The following is a 20,784-nucleotide window of genomic DNA, read 5'->3' on the forward strand; positions in this document are numbered from 1 at the left end:
AGAAGGACACTGTGGGCACGACGGGCATGTCTTTGTCTTCTTGGTGGCAGCGGGACACTATTTGTGCTTGCCACTTCGCCAGCTTGAACTGCACTTATGAGACTTGCCACGTCACCATGTGATACTGCAGTGCTGGATGTACAACCAGGGTGTACTAGGCCGCTGGTGCTTGCCAGTTCACCAGAAGGATGAGCAGCACTAGTACTTCTTTGCTCCATATGAGAGCCCTGCAGTTCTTGCACCTCAACAACAGCAGAAGAACGGGGTCAGGTACGCCTGACCTTGGCAGGGACCACAACTCCGTCGTCAGAGCTATCTGTCATGAAGCCACTGTCCTCTAAACGATCATATTCTGAGCCTGAATCTGACAAATGAGTGACTTCCTCTTCACTATCTGTCATGCTCAGATACGTGTAAGCCTCTTCACTAGTGTACCTTCGATTTGCCATTTTGGGCTCTAAATTTACTGGTACAGTAGTAAGATTCACAGGAAAAAAAGCTCCTGGGCTGTCAGCAACTGTATCAAACGCTACCAAAAAAACTGTTAGTGATCGCAGGAATCAGGCCTGACTCTGCAAACGCTGCAGTTATGTGTTTAGTGTTTTGTAAGTGACAGTGATCAATCGATACTGCACTTGGGTGGGCTGGGCTGGGCGGAGGGGCAAAATGCATCTGGGCTGATCCCGCTAACACTGCGTTTTTGGGGACCCTAAACTGCTAGTATAGATCTGATCAGATCAGATATTGATCCATTCAGACACTATACTAATAAGGGAGGTGTATGCTGCGTGTGTGGGTGTTAGCGCTACTGGCACTAATCTGATGCTGCCTGGGGCGACGCAGACCCTAACTGACCCTAAAACTTAACTGATATCACCCAGGCGGGTGATTAGGGGGTTAAAACTTTATTGGGTAATAAATGGCGGGTACCCTGACGCTATAAAAAACAAACTAACCAGCATCACCCGTAACACTTATACGGTGATCGCTGGTGACAGGGGGTGAAAGGGTTAACTAAGGGGCAATCAGGGGGTTAAAACCTTTATTAGATAATATATGGGGGTACCTGACGCTATAAAAACCTGACTGTAAACCTAAATAGCTAACTGGCTAACTAGCGTCACCTGTGACACTTATACGGTGATCACTGGTGACAGGGGGTGAAAGGGTTAACTAGGGGCGATCAAGGGGTTAAACCTTTATTGGGGGGGTTAGGGGGTATCCTAGACCTAAAGGGGCCTACCACTAACAGCCCTAACACTTATAACAGTCACAAAATGACACCAATGCAGTGATCAGTAAAAAAATTAAAACTGCTATTGGTGTCACTGTGACAGGGGGTGACAGGGGGTGCGGGGGGGCGGTGATCGCGGGGTGATTTGGGGGTGATTTGTGTGCCTACGTGTACTGGTGTTAGTGTGCTGTTGGTGCAACTCACTGTGATGTCTTCTCTCCTCAGGCTCCGGAGCGAAAAGGCTTCACGAGGCAAGATGACATAACTTCCTTTGCTTCAGTTTTTTTTTACTGGTTACATGTTTTGAGTTACAGAGGAGGTCTAGGACTAGAGTTTTTGCTCTCGCTCTAACATTCTCGGCGATACCTCACATGTGTGGTTTGAGCACCGTTTTCATATGTGGGCGGGACTTACGTATGGCCTCGTTCTGCGTGCGAGCACAACGGGGACAGGGGCGCTTTAAATTTTTTTTATCATTATTGTTAATTTTACTTTTATTTTTTTTAGTTTAACACTTAAAAAAAAAATAATGTGATCACTTTTATTCCTATTACAAGGAATGTAAACATCCCTTGTAATAGGAATATGGCATGACAGGTTCTCTTTACAGTAAGATATGGGGCCAATAAGACCCCACATCTCACCTCTAGGCTGGGAAGCCTGATATAAAAAAAAAAAAACATCTTGGCTTCCCAGCCGAGGCGGCTGGGAAGCCAAGGCCGAGGCCGGATGTGACGGGATAATTATTATAGCAAAAAGTAAAAAATATTGCGTTTTTTTTTTCAAAATTGTCGCTCTTCTTTTGTTTATAGCACAAAAAATAAAAAATGCAGAGGTGATCAAATACCTCCAAAAGAAAGCTCTATTTGTGGGAAAAAAGGACATAAATTTTGTTTGGGCACAGCATCGCATGACCGCGCAATTGTCAGTTAAAGCAACACAGTGCTGTATCGCAAAAAATGGCCTGGTCAGGAAGGGGGTAAATTATTCCGGGGCTGAAGTGGTTAACTATTCCCAAGACAGATATGCAGGTTGCCTTTATCAATTCCTTTTGAAGATGCTAGTTGTTTGGTTAGTAAACTGACCTAATGGGTTTAGTAAGGTTTGTGTCACTGACCAGAAACATGCATATCTGTAAAGTCCGGCATCCATATCTGAAGAATTGTTTCAGGTATGCTGCACAAATCATTGAGGGTAAACATGACAAGACACTAAGATTTGCAGAAGGAGATGAAGCAGTGGCATTAGGGTTGCCACCTGTCCGGGATTCACCCGGACAGTTCGGGTTCGGAATTGTGCGTCCGGGTTTCAGACTGCCTAAAACCCAGACACATTATTCAGACCGGACTATGGCTTCCAGATACATCTGGATTAGAGGTGCTGACTGCCAAGGGGTGAGTGAGCTCACTATCCATTCCGGTCTGTGACTGAAATCTCTCTCCTTCTCTCTCCTGCCTCTGAGTGAGCAAACTAAGGTAATTCAGGGTTGTCAGAGCACCCCTTACATCAGAGTTCCCCTTCACACAGGAGGTTGCAGTGTTCCCCCTTACATCAGAATCCTCTCCGTACATCAGAGTTCTCAGAGCATCCCTCATGTCAGAGTCCCCAAAGTTCTCTCCTATACATCAGAGCCTGCAGAGTCTCCCCTTACAGTGAAAGGGAAATTTGCGAATTCAAATGTAAAAGGGGAACTCTGTGGATTCAGATGTATAAGGGGAACTCTGTGGACTCTAATGCAAAGGGGGACTCTTGTTATTAACTTCATATGATTAGTAATGTTATTCAATAGCAAAATATATGTATAGTTTATACTATAAAAAAAATTGCTGTGTGCCCCTAAAGTGTTCGGGTTTGACTTGAAGAAAAGGTGGCAACCCTAAGTGGCATCCTCAGGAAAAGAGATGAAAACCTTAACTGAATGATAATTACTAGTTTGACAAATAAATGTGGTTCATAAACAACAGACATTTTTTGATTGTGGTATCGCAGTGCTGCTGATCTCCTATAAGTGACAACCAGCATGGATTTATCAAAGACCATAATAATTTTATGAGGAAATAAAATAAATAAAAAATTGAATTTCTTCATAAATGTAGGCCAATATGTATTCTGCAACATTTTTTTGGTAAAGTGTATATTGATTGGTTTGCACAAAAATTATAGCGTCTACAAACTATGGGATATACAGTATACTAGAATATATATTTTTTTTATACTAATAATGACGATGATCAGCGACTTTTAGTGGGACTGAGATATTGTGGACAATCGGACACCAACTGACACTTTTGACACTTTGGGGAACCAGTGAAACTAATACAGTGATCAGTGCTAAAAATATCTATGTACAGTGCCTTGAAAAAGTATTCATACCCCTTGAAAGGTTCCACATTTTGTCGTGTTACAACCAAAAACATGTATTCTATTGGGTTTTTATGTGATAGACCAACACAAAGTGGCACATAATTGTGAAGTGGAAGGAAAATCATTAATGGTTTTCAAATTTTTTTACAAATCAATATCTGAAAAGTGTGGCCGTGCATTTGTATTCAGCTCCCCTGGATCAATACTTTGTAGAACCACCTTTCACTGCAATTACAGCTGCAAGTCTTTTTGGGGATGTCTCCTAGGGATGAGCCGAACACCCTCCCGCTCGGTTCGCAGCAGAACATGCGAACAGGCAAAAAATTTGTCTATGGGACACGAACATGAATAATCAAAAGTGCTAATTTTAAAGGCTTATATGCAAGTTATTATCATAAAAAGTGTTTGGGGACCCGGGTCCTGTCCCAGGGGACATGTATCAATGCAAATTTTTTTTTAAAACGCCCGTTTTTTCGGGAGCAGTGATTTTTTTAATGCTTAAAGTGAAACAATAAAAATGAAATATTCCTTTAATTATCATGCCCGGGGGGTGTCTACAGTATGCCTGTAAAGTGGCGCATTTTTCCCGTGTTTAGAACAGTACCACAGCAAAATTACATTTCTAAAGGAAAAATTATCATTTAAAACTGATCTGTAATGAATTGACGGGTCTCGGCAATATAGATAAAACTCATTGAAAAAAAGAGCATAGGATCCCCCCCCGTCCATTACCAGGCCCTTTGGGTCTGGTATGAATATTAAGGGGAACCCCGATCCAAAATGTAAAAAAAATTGTGTGGGGGTCCCCCTAAAATCCATTACAGGCCCTTCAGGTCTGCTATGGAAATTAAGGGGAACCCTGTGCCAAATTTAAATAAAAATAGCGTAGGGGTCCCCCCAAAATCCATACCAGACCCTTTAGGACAGAGGGGACAGGGCCACCTGGTGACGTAAATGGGTGACCCCCCACCCCTATGACGCTATGGGAAAGCCATGGGTAAGCCCAGAGGTGTAACTAGAACCTTCAGGGCCCCGGTGCAAGAAACAATGATGGCCCCCCCCCCCTTCCATCCGAGCTCCAGGCTTCCAATTTTGGGAGGGTATCCATGGACATCCTCCCAAAACCGTGCTTCCCGCATGCCCCCTGGGACGTGCATCCAGCACAATCACAGTGGCCCTTTACCATGTGATGTCAGCTGATCACATGTAAACAGACTTGCCGGTTATCCGCAGCCCTTTCCTCCCGTGCTATGTCTGTGTGAGGAAAGGACTGCCATTAACTGTCAAGAATGTCAGTAAATTGTTTACACTGATAATCAGTGCCCCAATCATCAGTGCCATGTATCAGTGCCCATCAATGCCGCCTATCAGTGCCCATCAATGCCGCCTATCAGTTTTGCCTATCAGTGCTCATTAATGCTGCCTATTAGTGCCCATCAAATCTGCCTATCAGCACCACCTATCAGTGCTCATTATTGCAGCGTCCATCCATGCCACCTATCGGTACTCTTCAATACTGCCCATCAGTGCCCATCAATACTGCCTTAGTTCTGCCTATCACAGTTCCTCAGTGACCATATGTGCAGCCTATGAGTTCTGCCTATCAGTGCTCATCAATGCCCATCAATGCCTCCTATCAGTGCAGCCTATCAGTGCCCCCTTTCAGTGCTCATCAGTGCCTCCTATCAGTGCCCCTATCAGTGCCCCCTATCAGTGCCTCCCTTCAGTGCTCATCAGTAAATCCCATTGGTGCCTCCCATCGGTGCCTCCTATCAATGCTCATCAGTAAATCCTATCAGTGCCTCCCATCGGTGCCCCCTATCAGTGCCCCCTAGTGCCTTCTCAGTGCCCCCCATCAGTGCCTCCTATCATTGCCCACCAGTGCCTCCCATCAGTGCCCCCTATCAATGTCCCCTATCAGTGCCTCCCTTCAGTGCCCATCAGTAAATCCTATCAGCGCCTCCCATCGGTGTCCCCTATCAGTGCCTCCCATCGGTGTCCCCTATCAGTGCCTCCCATCGGTGTCCCCTATCAGTACCTCCCATCGGTGTCCCCTATCAGTGCCTCCCATCGGTGTCCCCTATCAGTGCCTCCCATTGATGTCCGCTATCAGTGCCTCCCATTGGTGTCCCCTATCAGTGCCTCCCCTTCAGTGCTCATCAGTAAATCTTATCAGTGCCCCCTATCAGTGCCCATCAGAGTCCTCTATCAGAGTCCTCTGTCTTCTCAGGACAGCATGGCTCTGAGCGGAGAGCGTGTCTCTCCAGTGGCATCACTAGGGTTGGTGTCACCCGGTGAGGAAAAATTTGGTGTCACCCCCCGTCACCAACTATGACCCCCCCTCAGTACAGACCCCCCTCCACTAACTGCAGACCCCCCTCTCAGTATAGACCCCCCACTAAGTACAGACCCCTCTCTCGCAGTATAGATCCTCCTCACTAAGTACAGACCCCATCCATCAGTATAGCCCCCTTCATTGCAGACCCCCCATCTATCAGTATAGCCCCCCTCTATCAGCATAGACTCCCATCTATCAGTGTAGACCCCCTTAGTGCAGACCCCATCTATCAGTATAGACCCCCTCTATCACTATAGACCGCAGTGTAGACCCCCCTCCATCAGTGCAGACCTCCCCTCCCTCATTGCAGATCCCCCTCCCTCAGTTCACATCCCCCCTTAGTACAGACCCCCCCTCCATCAGTGCAGACCTCCCTCCCTCATTGCAGACCCCCCTCCATCAGTTCACACCCCCCTCAGTACAGACCCCCACTCCATCAGTGCAGGCCCCCCACAATGCAGACCACCCCCCTCCATCAGTGCAGACCCCCCCATTGCAGACCATCCCCCTCCATCAGCACACACCCCCCCTCAGTGCAGATCCCCCATCAATGTACACCCCACTCAGTGCAGACCCCCCTCCCTCCACCAATGCAGACCCCCCTCAGTGCAGACCCCCACCTCATCAATGCAGACCCCCCTCAGTGCAGACCCCCACCCCATCAATGCAGACCCCCCTCAGTGCAGACCCCCACCTCATCAATGCAGACCCCCCTCAGTGCAGACCCCCACTCCATCAATGCAGACCCCCCTCAGTGCAGACCACCATCCCTCCATCAGTGCAGACCCCCCTCCCATAGTGTTCCCCCCAGCACATGTCTATTTGAATACAAACTTTACAGACCTCAGAACAGCGTGGGATAGGCACACCGGCATGTGTCCCTTGGACTCCTCCTCCTCCCCCTCCGCAACCAGAGAGGGGGAGGTGGCTTTGGTCCGCTCCGCTGTACGCCTGTGTGTCTCATCTAACAGCAGCAGAGACACCGGCATTGTTTGTTTTATTTCCCTCTTCGTGTGTCCTCTCTCTTGCACGACATGACAGAGGACACACAGCTGATCTCCCCCTCCCCTCTCTGTGCTCCGCGGGCAAGTGTGAAGCTAAGGAGCTCACATTTCCCACGGAGCACACAGGATAGGGGAGGACTGAGATCAGCTGTGTGTCCTCTGTCATGCCGTGCGAGAGAGAGGACACACGAAGAGGGAAATAAAACAAACGATGCCGGTGTCTCTGCTGCTGTTAGATGAGAGACACGCTCAGCCTCAGAGCGCTGTGAAGAGCAACCCCGCTGGGCCCCCCCACAGTGGCAGAATGCCGGGCCCCGTCGCAAGTGCAACTGTTGCGACCCCGGTAATTCCGCCACTGGGTAAGCCCCCGTGTGTCAGAGGGGGGGGTCACCCGGTTACCTCACCGGGTGGCCCCGCCCTCAGTTATATAAAAGCTGTCACAGCGAAGATGCGTCAGACAGTGGGAGGCGGGTCGGTTGCGGCTTTTTTTTTTTTTTCTCAGTCCGTGGGACATTTTTATTTTTTAATTTTTTAATAAAGGACTTGTTCCCAGCTGTCTCTTGTCTTTTTTACCATTTTGACACTTTTTTTTGTGAAATGGTAGGGGCACATTTGTACCCCGTTACCAATTCACACAGGGGGGAGGCCAGTATCTGGGGGTCCCCTTGTTAAAGGGGGCTTCCAGATTCCAATAAGCCCCCCCACCTGCATACCTCCACAACCACCTGGCAAGGGTTGTGGGGATGAGTCCCTTGTCCCCATCAACATGGGGACATGTATTTTAAAGGAATATTTTTTTTGTTTCACTTAAAGCGTTAAAAAAATCACTTCTCCCGAAAAAACGGCCGTTTAAAAAAAAAAAATTTGCATTGATACATGTCCCCTGGGAGGGGACCCAGGTCCCCAAACACTTTTTATGACAATAACTTGCATATAAGCCTTTAAAATTAGCACTTTTGATTTTTCATGTTAGTGTCCCAAAGACTTTAACGGTGTTACGGCAGCTTTCGAATTTTCTGTGAATACCGCATATTGTTCGCTGTTCGGCGAACAGACAAACACCCGATATTCGAGTTTAACTTATGTTCGACTCGAACATCGGGCTCATTCCTAGTCTCTACCAGTTGAGACCGTGAGATGTTCAAAGCTTGGGATATGTTTTTCTAACCTAACCCTGCTTTAAACTTCTCCACAACTTTATCCCTGACTTGTCTGGTGTGTTCCTTGGCCTTCATGATGCTGTTTGTTCACTAAGGTTCTCTAACATACCTCTGAGGGCTTCACAGAACAGCTGTATTTATACAGGGTTAGGGGTATGAGAGTAAAGGGGGTTGAATACAAATGCACGCCACACTTTTCAGATATTTATTTGTAAAAAGTTTTGAAAACCATTTGTCATTTTTCTTTCACTTCACAATTATGTGCCACTTTGTGTTGGTCTATCACATAAAATCCCAATAAAATACATTTAAGTTTTTGGTTGTAACATGACAAAATGTGAGAAATTTCAAGGGGTGTGAATACTTTTTCAAGGCGCTGTATGTAGTAATGACACTGACTGGGAAGTGCTTAAACATCTAGAGTGATCACAGGGTTAACTGTGTGCCTAACAAGTGTTTTTGTGTACTGTGTGAGGTGCTTTTACTATGTGATGGATTTTATTCCCTCACTCCATCACTTGTCAGAACGGAGCTCTGCCTTGTTTACATAGGCAGAGCTCCGTCCTATGTGTCTTCCCAAAGATAGGTGGGTGCTGGCAGACATCCATGGGCCGGCACCCGCTGATCGGCATTTGCTCTGACCATCTGACCAATCACAGCAGAAGAGTTGCGCTTCCTACTTGGAAGTGCAGAATCACGTATATATATATATATATATATATATATATATATATATATATATATATGTGATTCTGCAAAGAATAGCTACCCTGTAGCAGTAAATCCAGTAAATCTGCTGTAGGGCAGTCGTTAAGTGGTTATGCAGGGAAATAGCTTTAGTACAGGATGTAGCATAATTACAGGAATACCTTAATAAAATAGGGGGTTGGGCATCTACCTGGGGAATGGGGTTCAATATTAAGAAATGTAAAGTTTTGGGTACCAAAAATACATGCAAATTATACGTCAGGGGGAGCTCTCCTGGGAGAATCATTAATGGAAAATTATCTGGGGGTGCATGAAGATCACAGATTTATTATTAGCCTGAAATGATATACCGAAGATAACAAAGCTAGCAAAATACTGGCATGCATTAACCCTTTTGCTGTCAGAGCCGTTTTTGCATTTTTGCACATATGTTTATAAAATCCTTTTAGGCCTGAAGATTACATAAAATCCCCAAAACATGATATATTTCTTGAAAGCAGACACCCTGGATAAAAAAATAGTGGTAGTTCCAATTTTTTATGACACACAATATTACCGCAAAGGTAAAGCAAAATTTCAGTAAACAATAAACTAAAGTTAATTTTAGGGCACACAAATGCAATAAATTACCCTATTTCTGGTAAAATATAAAAGGTGAGGTTGTAACGAGTAAATGGATACCCAATATGTCGAGTTCTGGTGCTAGAAATATTACTCTCACTCTGGAGTGTGCAGTGATATATATGTAGCATGTATATTGCAATAGACTTCTTTATGCGTAGGCGCCCTCAATACATGTGTTTATGTTTTTATGTGCTTGTATGTGGGGGTGGGGAGCCTCAAAAAAAATTTTTGGGGGGTGGAGATTTTTTATGTGAGGTGTAACTTCCAATTTTGCAATATTTTTTTTTTTTTTTTTTTTGTACTTAGCTTTTTTTTCTCATCATATAGGGGACAAAAGGTGTCCTATGTGATGAATTTGTGGTGACAGGTTCTCTTTATTGAGACATCTGGGGTCTAATTGAACAAGCTGAAGTTAGAAGCTGATTGGCTGCCATGCACAGCTGCACCGGATTTTGCACTCTCCAGTTTTAATAAATCAACCCCATTATCTTTAAAAAAAAAAACTGTATATATTTTTTATTTGTAAGGTTTATTTAGGGGCTTGTTTACACCTGTTCTATATGTGTTATGTTCCATATAAGGTGGGTACACTGATATGCATTGTAAAGCGTTTTGTGATGCATTGCTGCAATGCATCTCACTGTTTACCTTTTTATTTCTTTCACTTATTATATTGTCACAAGATTACATTTCATTCAACTATATGTTGCAAGCTGTGCTGCGTTCACATTTATATGCAGCATTATGGTGTGAATAGGACACATAGAAAACAGTGCAATTATGTATTGCTACTTGGATGCTACATGGGTGTGTTTTGCGTATTCTGTGGGGCCAAAATCGCACTGGAATAGCGATATTAGTGCAGGAACCTTTAGTGCAGGAACCTTTTTTTTAAAATTGCTATGTGCTGAGTTGTATTGAACTTAACGGACACTATTGTGATTTCCACTGCCATGCGATTCTTTGCGACCCATCACATCTGAAATCGCACTAGTATGAAACAGACTACCTGGTCACATTCTGAGCTACATACTGTATGAATAAAATAGTAAATACAATGTAACAATGCACTTTTACCAAATGACACTTGCAGATTACACTTGCAAACTCTATACAGATAGTGGCCTGACCAGGATTTGATCTGTGGACCCCAGTGCTGCAAGTCTGAAGTGCTAATATATTCTAAGTTTTGTACCGAAAAACTCAATTATATCCCATATAGGCATCATCATAATTTGTAGGTTATTGTTAATGTAGATATTGTGTGCTTGAAACTTCTTCCAGCAATTAGCATAGCACTATAGTTAAATTATAGTTTTCTTAAAATATGGAATATAGTGAATATACACATACAATTTTTTTGTTGATTAAAGCAAACCATAAATGATGTGAAGTAACCAGCAAATGTTAAGATATGTGGTTGGCTGGTTCCCTCTACTGTTCTGCCCTTGTACTGCATAGTGTACTGCAAATCTAAAAGACCCAATTCATGTAATCACCTGGTATTTATTACAAGTACTTACAGTATATAACTCCAACAGTTATACAGAGTTTACAATCTAAGGTCACTATCTTACATATACATACAAGGGCCCAGTGGCCCAGTTTGTTTGCACCCCCCGAAAATTTTGAGCACCAGCCGCCACTGCAAGGGCCAGTTTATACATGAGTCAATTAACCTACCAGCACATCTAGAGTTGGGAAGAAACCCAGAAGCATATACTTTCCTTGCATTTGCTTATTCACTGCTCCATTCAGCTGATTGGACCAGTGTTGTCATATTGAATTAGTTACATACTCTGAATGAAGGAAGGGGCATTGAAGGAAAATTGAGTATACGCAGGGGGAGAGACGCATTGGGGATTGACGCAAACCCCATACCTTCCTCAGCATGAGCAAGGGTTTTATGTAAATGGTGTCATTCAGGTGCTGCTGCTTTTATCACAGTTTTTAAAATTCAACCTCATCCTTTTTGTAGGATTATCTCTATGCATTCATTTATAATGTAGAAGCAGGGGAAAGATAGATGCTTCATTAAAGAATTGATGAGACCTCTTGGCACCGCAGGAAGAACTGAAATGCAGATGGCAAGATCTTACAGCTTGAATCTGTGAGATATGTAAGAAGCTGGTGGGCAGATCACCAATTGTTCACCCCTAAAAATGTATTCACTTGGAGTGTAATTACCTTTTAAACTGCATGTCATTAAAAAAAAAAAAACAGTTCAAGTACTGGCCCAGTGGCAAAACTATCAAGGTCGCAAAGGTCACACTTGCAACCGGGCCCTGGCATTCCGACACTCTCTGGGGGCCCCAGCGGGGTTGCAAGTTGCAGGGCTATGAGCTGGGAGCATTTCTCTCATACAGCCCACAGCCTGCACTGACAGTTCCCCCCTCCCTCGCATGGATGGGAGAAGTGAGAGACAATCTGCTCCTTTTCCTCCTGCCACTCTCCTCCTGTGTGTGCACCGTGGGAAGTGCTAAGCAGCTGAATTTTATCATTCTGCTGCTGGGCTTCACACTTCCCGCGTTGCACACAAGAGGAGAGGGGTGGGAGAAGAAAGAGCAGATCAGCTCTCTCCTCTCCCTACTGTGCAAGGGAGAAGTGAGGGAGAACTGTCAGTGCAGGCTCTGGGTTGTATGAAAGAGACGCTCTCAGCTGAGAGTCCTGCTAAGGAGGCACTGATGAGGAGGCACTGGTAGGCGGCACTGATAGGCAGCACTGATAGGCGACACTGATGGACACTATGGCACTGATGGGCACAGGCAGGCCACACTAATGGGTATTTAAGAGCACTAATAGGCGGTATTGATAGGCGGCACTGATAGGCAGCACCAATAGGCTTTACTGAAAAGCGTCACTGATGAGCACTGATAGGTGGCACTGATAGGCAGAACTGATAGGCGGCACTGATGGGCATTTTTAGGCAGCATTGATGAGTACTGATAGGCAAAACTGATAGGTGGCACTGATGGGGGGCTGCACTGATAATCAGGGCACAGATTATCAGTATAAACAATTTACTGACAAAGGACTGCCGATAACTGGCAAGTCTGATTACACGTGATCAGCTGATCAAATGTTAAAGGGCTGCTGTGATTGGACCTTTAACGTGATTTGTGATCAGCTGTTCCTGAAGGACACAGCAGTCATAGTGCACGCTTGATGCGTGCCCCAGAGGGCACGCGGGAGGCAGGGTTCTGGGAGGGCTTCCATGGGAGGGCTCAACTGGAGGGCATCAACTGGAAGCCCAGGGCTCAGATGGAAGGGGGGAGGGGTCAGGGTGGCCCTTCGTGGTTTCTTGCACTGGGGTCCTGAAGGTTCTAGTTACGTCTCTGCACTGGATGTTTGCCTCTTTAAGCCACCCAGCAGAACATTCCTCCCTGGCTTAACCTTGGTACTGCTCTCTGTCAGTGGCAGAGTGCAGGGGAATGGGAGGACACTGAAGGACTTTGATTGGGTGCAATGGGGCAGGGAGGACTCTGATTGGCTGCCACCATGACCAAAGGATAACTCTGCCTGAACAGAGGACACAAAGAGCCTGGGGATAGGGTCAGGGAATAGTACTTTACCAGAACTCAGGGGCTGCTTTGTTCCCAGAGAACATAGTGAGCCTGGGCAGGGTGTTGGGTGCTTCTGAAGCAAGTGGTAGGTCAAGGACAGGTACCTGCTCCTTAGGGAAAGAGAGTAGCACAGTGAAAGGTTCCTAACCAGTAGACACAGCATAGGGAGAATGCCTGCAGTACTACCTGGTGCCCGGAACAGGAGCGTGAAGTCTCTTCATACAGTGAAGATAGTGCCACCCTGGTACATCTTATACCACCACCCCTCCAACGGAAGCTGTCATCCGGTAACACAAGTTAAAGACAGATATTGCAATTTCTGGATGGCCTTATACTGGTGCCCACAAAAGTGTTTATACTGATACTAGCAACCTGTACAGATGAATACAAGAAAATTCAGTGCACCAAAGATTGTGTATGTGTTTACTCCCTGTTTGGGTATCTTGGCTGAGGCCCCGTCTACAAGGGGTCTCAGGACTGTGGGACATGAGCGTCCGTGAGCCTGTGTACAGGGGTTAGGGCCTGCTGCTGTTTGCTGGAACACCACCCAGGAGAAATAGCTTTGTGCTGTCTGAGCCAAGAGTATGGAGAGCCCAAGGACATGTGGCTGGTATGTTTTTCAGTGTGCAGGGAACTGAGTTTCCAGACCTAAGGGTGCGGATGCTTAAAACATTTAGGGAAATTCTGCTACAGGGATACAGATGGAAATAAAAAAATTGACAAAATCACCAAAAAATACATTTTTATTTTTGAGTGTGTTGCTGTTGAAGAGGTCTCCTCACTTCCTGTTTGTCAGCAGTACAGGATGTGAGGGAAAATCTCCTAAACATAACCCCTCCCCATTTTATCTAAGTAAAAAAGTTTTATCTGGATATACACTAAACTTTTTGAAGACTCCACGTATAAACAGTTAAAAAGAAAGAAGCATTTTGCAGTATATTGTTGTGTGCTGATAACCTTACAAGCACCTGTTAGAAAAACAAATGATTCACACTGCAGTGATAAAAGCAGTTAATGTGTTTATTTAAAGATGCTTAAAACAGACTAAGGATATTACTTTATGTAAAAAGGCCATGAATGGAGTGTCAGTAGGGATGATCCCTGACATGCTCCATGATTGTCATTAGTGCCAGCCATGTCTCCCCAGCTGTAGGTAGGATTTGCTCAGCAGGAAGGAGGAAGCCATATTTTCCAGTATCTCTTAACTCAAAGGTGTAGGAATATTTAATGCCATTATCGTATGCCCAGTCAGTTGTTGTGCCATCTGCCTGATCTATATAGGACACAGAAATTAGGAATATTACAAGCCTGCTTACATCACTGTCAAAAACGTATGTGTTTTAAACATTTATACCTAGTTGTTTATGTGATGCAAACACACAAGGGGGATTATAAAGCTAGGCACCATAGATGTGCCTTGCCTATTGCATTAGGGTGTGCACCCCAAAGTATGAATTTATTCACTAAATGGCAAACTATGAACACAAATCAGGGATCCGCTTTGCGCTAAGGTGACCAAATTTTTAAAATGAAATACGGGGACATATTTTTTTTTCACTAGTAATGGCGGCAATCAGAGACTTATAGCGGGACTGCGATATTATGGCAGACAAATCAGACACTAAGTGACACTTTTGACACTTTGTGGAAACCAGTGACACTAATACAATGAACGTCTTAAATGTGCATCAGAGGCTGCAGCAAGTCAGACAAAGCCCTCCTCATTTCCTGGCTGGGGGACATTCAGCATCATCTAGCATTTTTCTCCTCAGGTTTATTGTCTGTGCCTCCCCACACCTTTTATTCAGTGGATTTCTGTTCTTTCAAACATAGAGGCTCAACATTACATTTGGGAGTTACCAAGGGTGGTCTGCATGCAAATGCAGCCTGCAAAGGAATGTTCACTCTCCCAGACTTGTAAGGGTAGGTAAAATGAGCGCCCGATATCCAATTAGAAGCAAAATAAGGGTAAATATGTAGTCGTATTATTGAAAGTAGCAAACTATGATAAAGTCAACGCGTTTCGGGGGAAGAAAGACTCCCTCTTCTTCAGGGTTTTCAGAGAAAAAAAATAAAAGCATTCAGAAACATATATGTATATAGCATGATGTACATATATGAAAATAAAGGTTAGACAATAAAAATCGTTTGCATGACTTATGTATCAGAACATCATATAAAGGGATGAAGCTGTGTTTAAAAAGCATACATACACACACACATATACATATATATATATATATATATATATATATATATATATATATATATATATATATATATATATATATATATAAAATTTTTTTTTTGCATTATATTTAAAAACTAATAACAAGAGCCAAAGGGAAGGAGAAGCAAATTAATGAAATGGATAAGAGGAGCTTCTTAAAAAGTGATGTGGTCTAAAATTCATCCAGAAGATACTTTCAAAAAGGATCCCTGTCAAACCTTTGCCCCCCCCTCCCCTTACTATTCCTCCCCCCTCTCTCTCCCAGTCTCCCATTATGCCAACCCCCCCCCCTCACTCTCTTTTTTCCCATTTTTTCCCCCTTCTTTTAACCAGCACTAACATTAGACTGACTCTTTTCCTACAGTTTTCCGTGTCACAGACACACCAGTTTGGGATATATCCCCACTCTCCATTGGCTTTTAGCAGCAGGTCAGTTACTGATCCATTTTTCTGCTAAAGTCATTTTTTAAAAGTATCTTTTGGATGAATTTTAGACCACATCACTTTTTAAGAAGCTCCTCTTATCCATTTCAATATTTTGCTACTCCTTCCCTTTGGCTCTTTTATTAGTCTTTAAATACAATGCAAAAAAAGTGTGTGTATGTATATATGTATCATGCTATATACATATTCATTTCTGTACGCTTTTATTTTTTTGTCTCTGATAGCTCTGAAGACGGTGGAGTCTTTGTTCCCCCGAAACACGTTGGATTTATCATGTTTTGCTTCTTTCAATAAAACAACTACATATTCACCTTCAATTTACTTCTAATTGGATATCAGGCGCTCCTTTTACCTACCCTTACAAATATATGCGGAGATGACCTTCAGGCCATACCCAGAGTTAGCAGCCCAAGCCCCTTAAAAGGGCTCACCGCCACCCTTTTATTAGGTTGGGCCGGATTCATTGGGAGTGAACTCTTCCAACCCGCCCCTACCATTACACATTCACAGACCCTCAACTGAGTGAGCCAGTCCAGCGCGATCTCCAACCTTTAAGCACTCCTCCAGACTGACATTCACCCATCAAGGCATTTTGATATTTACATAATTCATCCTGAAAGCCAGTTCTCTATTCGCATCAGGGCCGAGAACTCTCGAGAGAAGTACTGAGGCAGCTATGTACAGCACTCTGCCAGCCCCTCCCACCAGCCATAATTAGCCTGCATTACATAGAAAAGCACAGAGACTACGTAATTGTATCACTGTGTATAAAATATTATATGTAATGAAACAGAAAAGTGTTACTTAAAAATTTCATTAGCATGTTGATATTAGGTAGGGAGGTACTAGGGAAGGCAAAATGTAAGCAGATTAAACTCCAGTTTTAAATGGAAGTAAAGCTACTTCTTGAGAGAGTGAATTTACAGCAGAAGCAGCAAGCAAATAGTACATTAGTTTCAGTTTTTGAAACAAATCAGCTTAATTATAGTGTAGGGTATGAAGTACAGCTAGCCACATCAACAAATTAGATTTCACATTAACAAATCCAGACAGTACAACTTGGTTTTTCATAGGTTCCTAGAGGTTTTACGCCTACACTTTGCTCTTTGCATTGCTGGATAAGACTGAAAAATTGACTATTCTAGTTCCACACAGCCTCCCACATTGTTAGTACTGGAATATGTTAGCTAACTGTCACCCTTTCCATCCACAATTACCACAATTACGTGACACAATTTATCTTTATGTTAAAAACAGTCATTTATAAGTTCTTAATTGAATTGAATATGCACAATTTCCAGTGTGACTACTTACAAATGGTAGCAATGGTGGTGCCATATCTATACCGAGTTCCATGTAAAGATGATAAAGCAGCAGCTGCTTCTTTGGCCAGTTCATTCTGAAAATATATTTTGAATTGTTTATAGACTATCACTCTAAGTAACAGGTACAGTGTGTCTGTAAAGGTCATAGTAGTAGATAATCACAAAAACTCTGTTGAACATTAAAATCAAGTCAAGTTGAAAATGACTAACGCCTATTTACTTTATAATGTACCTTTTTTTATTCTGTAGAATGATGTGAATCATTGTAATTATTTATCTGCTTTCTACTGCTTAGGCAGGTGGAGTTTGGCCTAGGTCACTATAAGGGTTCCTCCTACTTTTTGTGGAGGGCTTCTGGGAGTCGCTCTATAAGGTGGGTGGAGCTGGGACTCTGGGGCTTGCTGACCAGGGAATCTTAGGACAAGGAAGGCCTGCTGGAGGTTCTCTTGCTCTTCCGCTTTGGGAGAGGGGCTGATGAGGGGACCCCACACTGAACAGCTATTGAGGAGAAGGTGATTATACCTGGAAATGGAGTAGATCTCTAAAAGGCACATTGGGCCAAGCAAGAACTGGTGTTTCCCTTGGTTCTTCCCTTTAGGGTCAGGTGAATGGTAAATATAGTGATCTGGCTGTGGAGAGTAGGAAGAATCACCTTAAACTCTTACCAGGGTTACAAGAACCTCCAGACTGAAGTAATCCTTCATTCACCTCATCCAGTATCTGGACAGTGTCTACCTTATGGCATTAAATAGATTACTCTGCATTAACTATTGATTTAAAACAGTAACAGTTGCAAGATCTTGCCTCCATGTAAATATCTAAGAGAGAAGTGCCTTTACAGCCAATGCCTGGAAGATGAGATGGGTTGAGAGGAGTACAAACCTGGCCAGTGAGTCCTAGAAGCTGGGCTTTTGTACCAGGGTCAATGTAGGGACCATGTGTACCATGGGAAGTGTAAGCCTCTGGCCACCATCTATGCAGCGGACATTATGTCGTGGGCTGTACAGTTGGTGGAGCCCGGTAAAGTGCAATTACTGGGTTTGGCTGTATGTGATGGCCACATGTAAGTGAGCCACCCTTCACCTACATACTTTTGATTGGGCCTCATAGCAACACATACACATATAAAAGACTTAATGCTTTTATCTTACAGATGAACTCTGTGGTTCAAAGAACAATGTAGATGTTTATCAAAGCAAGTAATTTAGTTCAGTATTTCCCATTTCTAGTGTAGATTATGTCATTGAAACACAACTCTAATTGTTGTATTTCCTTCACTGCCATGCTTCTAATTATGTTGGGTCATGATGGTCTTGAATACAGTTGGTTTTACTTTAAAAAATGTTGTGCTAATCAAAACATTGAAACATAAAAGGGTGATGGCAGAATATATATATATATATATATATATATATATATATATATATATATATATATACTTTTTATATATGTTTATCTCATGTTTGAATCCACTTACTGTTGACTGACTCAATACCACTGCTGAATGTCTATCAACTACTCTCAGTAAGAACTGTCATGATTAAAATTCTAAAATGAAATCATGCAAAGGTGGTCCCACATCATAGTCAAAATGCAATAAATTCTGAAAATAAAACTTTACTCTATGAAGGTAAATATAAAAAATTGGATCTCCACACCTACAGTACCTGGTCACTAGTGCTGGACAGATTAGAGTGAGGAAGTAGGGATCTTCAAATACTATGCTCAATTTGTAAATTAATTCTCATTAGTTGAAAGTGTCATGTCTAACCTATTTCTTTAAGACACTGATGAGGGACATTGGACCTCAACAGAGATGAAAGAAAATTCCTCCAAAGTGAAGGAAATCTTTGATATTCACCAGGGTCGCCAGAACAAGTGCCAGCATTGGAAGATTTCCCCTCTATTCCTATTCTGTTGAACACTTAAAATTTTGGATTATGTTTCACTTTTGATGATAATGGTCACCAGGACAAATAGCGAAAGTAATTCTGTGTACACACGATAGGATTTTCCGACAACAAAACTGTGGATTTATTTCTGACGGATGTTGGCTGAAACTTGTCTTGCATACACACGGTCACACAAATGTTGTCGGAAATTCCGAACGTCAAGAATGCGGTGATGTACAACACGTATGACGAGCCGAGAAAAATGAAGTTCAATATCCTTCTGCTTGATTCCGAGCATGCGTGGAATTTTGTGCGTTGGAATTGTGTACACACGATCGGAATTTCTGACAACGGATTTTGTTGTCAGAAAATTTGAGAACCAGCTCTCAAATTTTTGTTGTCGGAAATTTCGACAACAAATGTCTGATGGAGCCTACACACAAGCTCACATCGAACATTTGTTGTCAAAAAATCCTATAGTGTGTACAGGGCATTAGCCTCCCTAATGGGGCCACCACTTACCAAAAAACACCTAAAGAAAAGAAAACAATAATTTTAATCTATGTATAGCATTTAGCAAAAACAACATTGCAATCTATATAGTCTGTACAGAATTCCTGTTTGTTGCACATTCTTACCAGCTCCTGGTGATCAGGTGCAAGATTATTTGTGTAGCCATAAGGAAACAGCAGCATCTGAGAGTAGCTGTGTATAGTGAGCATAGCCTTCACATTCCCATGTGCTAGGATAAAGTCCACAATAGCACCAACTTCAGGCTCAGAATGAGGATTTGGTCCATGGTACGTCTCATCACAAGGATTGCTGCTAGATCCGGGACCTGCAGTAAAACATGTTTATTATTCTTAACACTTTTCCTTTTCTTTATTTATAGAGTTGCAGTACAAGGTACCTCATTAGCCTTTGCGATTAAGTGCTGGACACGCAGGTGTTTGGATTTAAATTCCCCCACCTTATTCTATTTTCAGTGAAGGAAAAAGGTAAAAGGAATAGGGATGCCTACATTTCTCTTATTCTTTATGGACATTGGCCTTTCGCTAGTAACCATATTCTGCACTGATCAATAGAGATCAATGATTTCTGTGTGAACCTTCATCTGGAAATCAATTATTTCTGTTTGAACCTCCATCTAACCTCTACTTTACCTCAACCTGAAAGGAGAAATAGATCAAAAGGGACACTGGAGGGACAGAAACTAAGTGGTTGTGTGCGCATTTTCCTACTCTGCTCTTGACTTTTAACACCGCAGATGTGTGTCTGCTCCTCTATCTGTTAGTAATTCATAAATGTATTATTTAGCATTTGCTAAGTTACACCTTTATGAGAGGATTGCACATAACATTTTTATATAATTCAGTAACATAATACAATATACTGTATATGCAATTATTCATAGCAACTAATTACAGGTAAGCTTTTTTAGTCAAATTACTATAAGCTATTGTACTTTAGTATGCTTTACACTAGAGATGTTCAACCTATAGTGCCTTGAAAAAGTATTCACACCCCTTGAAATGTTCTATATTTTGTAATTTTACAACCAAAAACGTAAAAATGTATTTTATTTTAATTTTATTTGAAAGACCAACACAAAGTGGCACATAATTGTGAAGTGGAAGTAAAATGATAAATGTTTTTTAAATTTTTTTACTAATAAAAATTTGCATAGTGTGGCATGTATTTGTATTCAGCCCCCCCGAGTCAATACTTTGAAGAACCACCTTTCGCTGCAATTACAGCTGCAAGTCTTTTTGGGGATGTCTTTACAAGCTTTGCACATCTAGAGAGTGATATTTTGCCCATAATTCTTTGCAAAATAGCTCAAGCTCTGTCAGATTGGATGGAGAGCGTCTGTGAACAGCAGTTTTCAAGTCTTGCTA

General features: G+C 42.9%; 1 protein-coding gene across 4 annotated transcripts in view; it reads right to left on the reverse strand.

The window, feature by feature from the left end:
* Positions 1 to 13,997: 13,997 nt before the first annotated feature.
* The window catches only part of LOC141134487 (carboxypeptidase A1-like), a 42,300-nt gene continuing 35,513 nt past the window's right edge, over positions 13,998 to 20,784 (reverse strand). For all 4 annotated transcript variants that reach the window (XM_073624015.1, XM_073624016.1, XM_073624013.1 and 1 more), the window contains exons 9-11: positions 19,525 to 19,724; positions 16,984 to 17,068; positions 13,998 to 14,268 (exon numbers count right to left, since the gene is read on the reverse strand). In XM_073624015.1, the coding sequence (XP_073480116.1) occupies positions 14,081 to 14,268; positions 16,984 to 17,068; positions 19,525 to 19,724 (473 nt within the window). In that variant the 3' untranslated portion in view covers positions 13,998 to 14,080. The remainder of the gene's footprint in view (positions 14,269 to 16,983; positions 17,069 to 19,524; positions 19,725 to 20,784) is intronic.

This window comes from Aquarana catesbeiana, linkage group LG03 (assembly GCF_042186555.1).
Source record: "Aquarana catesbeiana isolate 2022-GZ linkage group LG03, ASM4218655v1, whole genome shotgun sequence".
Lineage (NCBI taxonomy): Eukaryota > Metazoa > Chordata > Amphibia > Anura > Ranidae > Aquarana > Aquarana catesbeiana.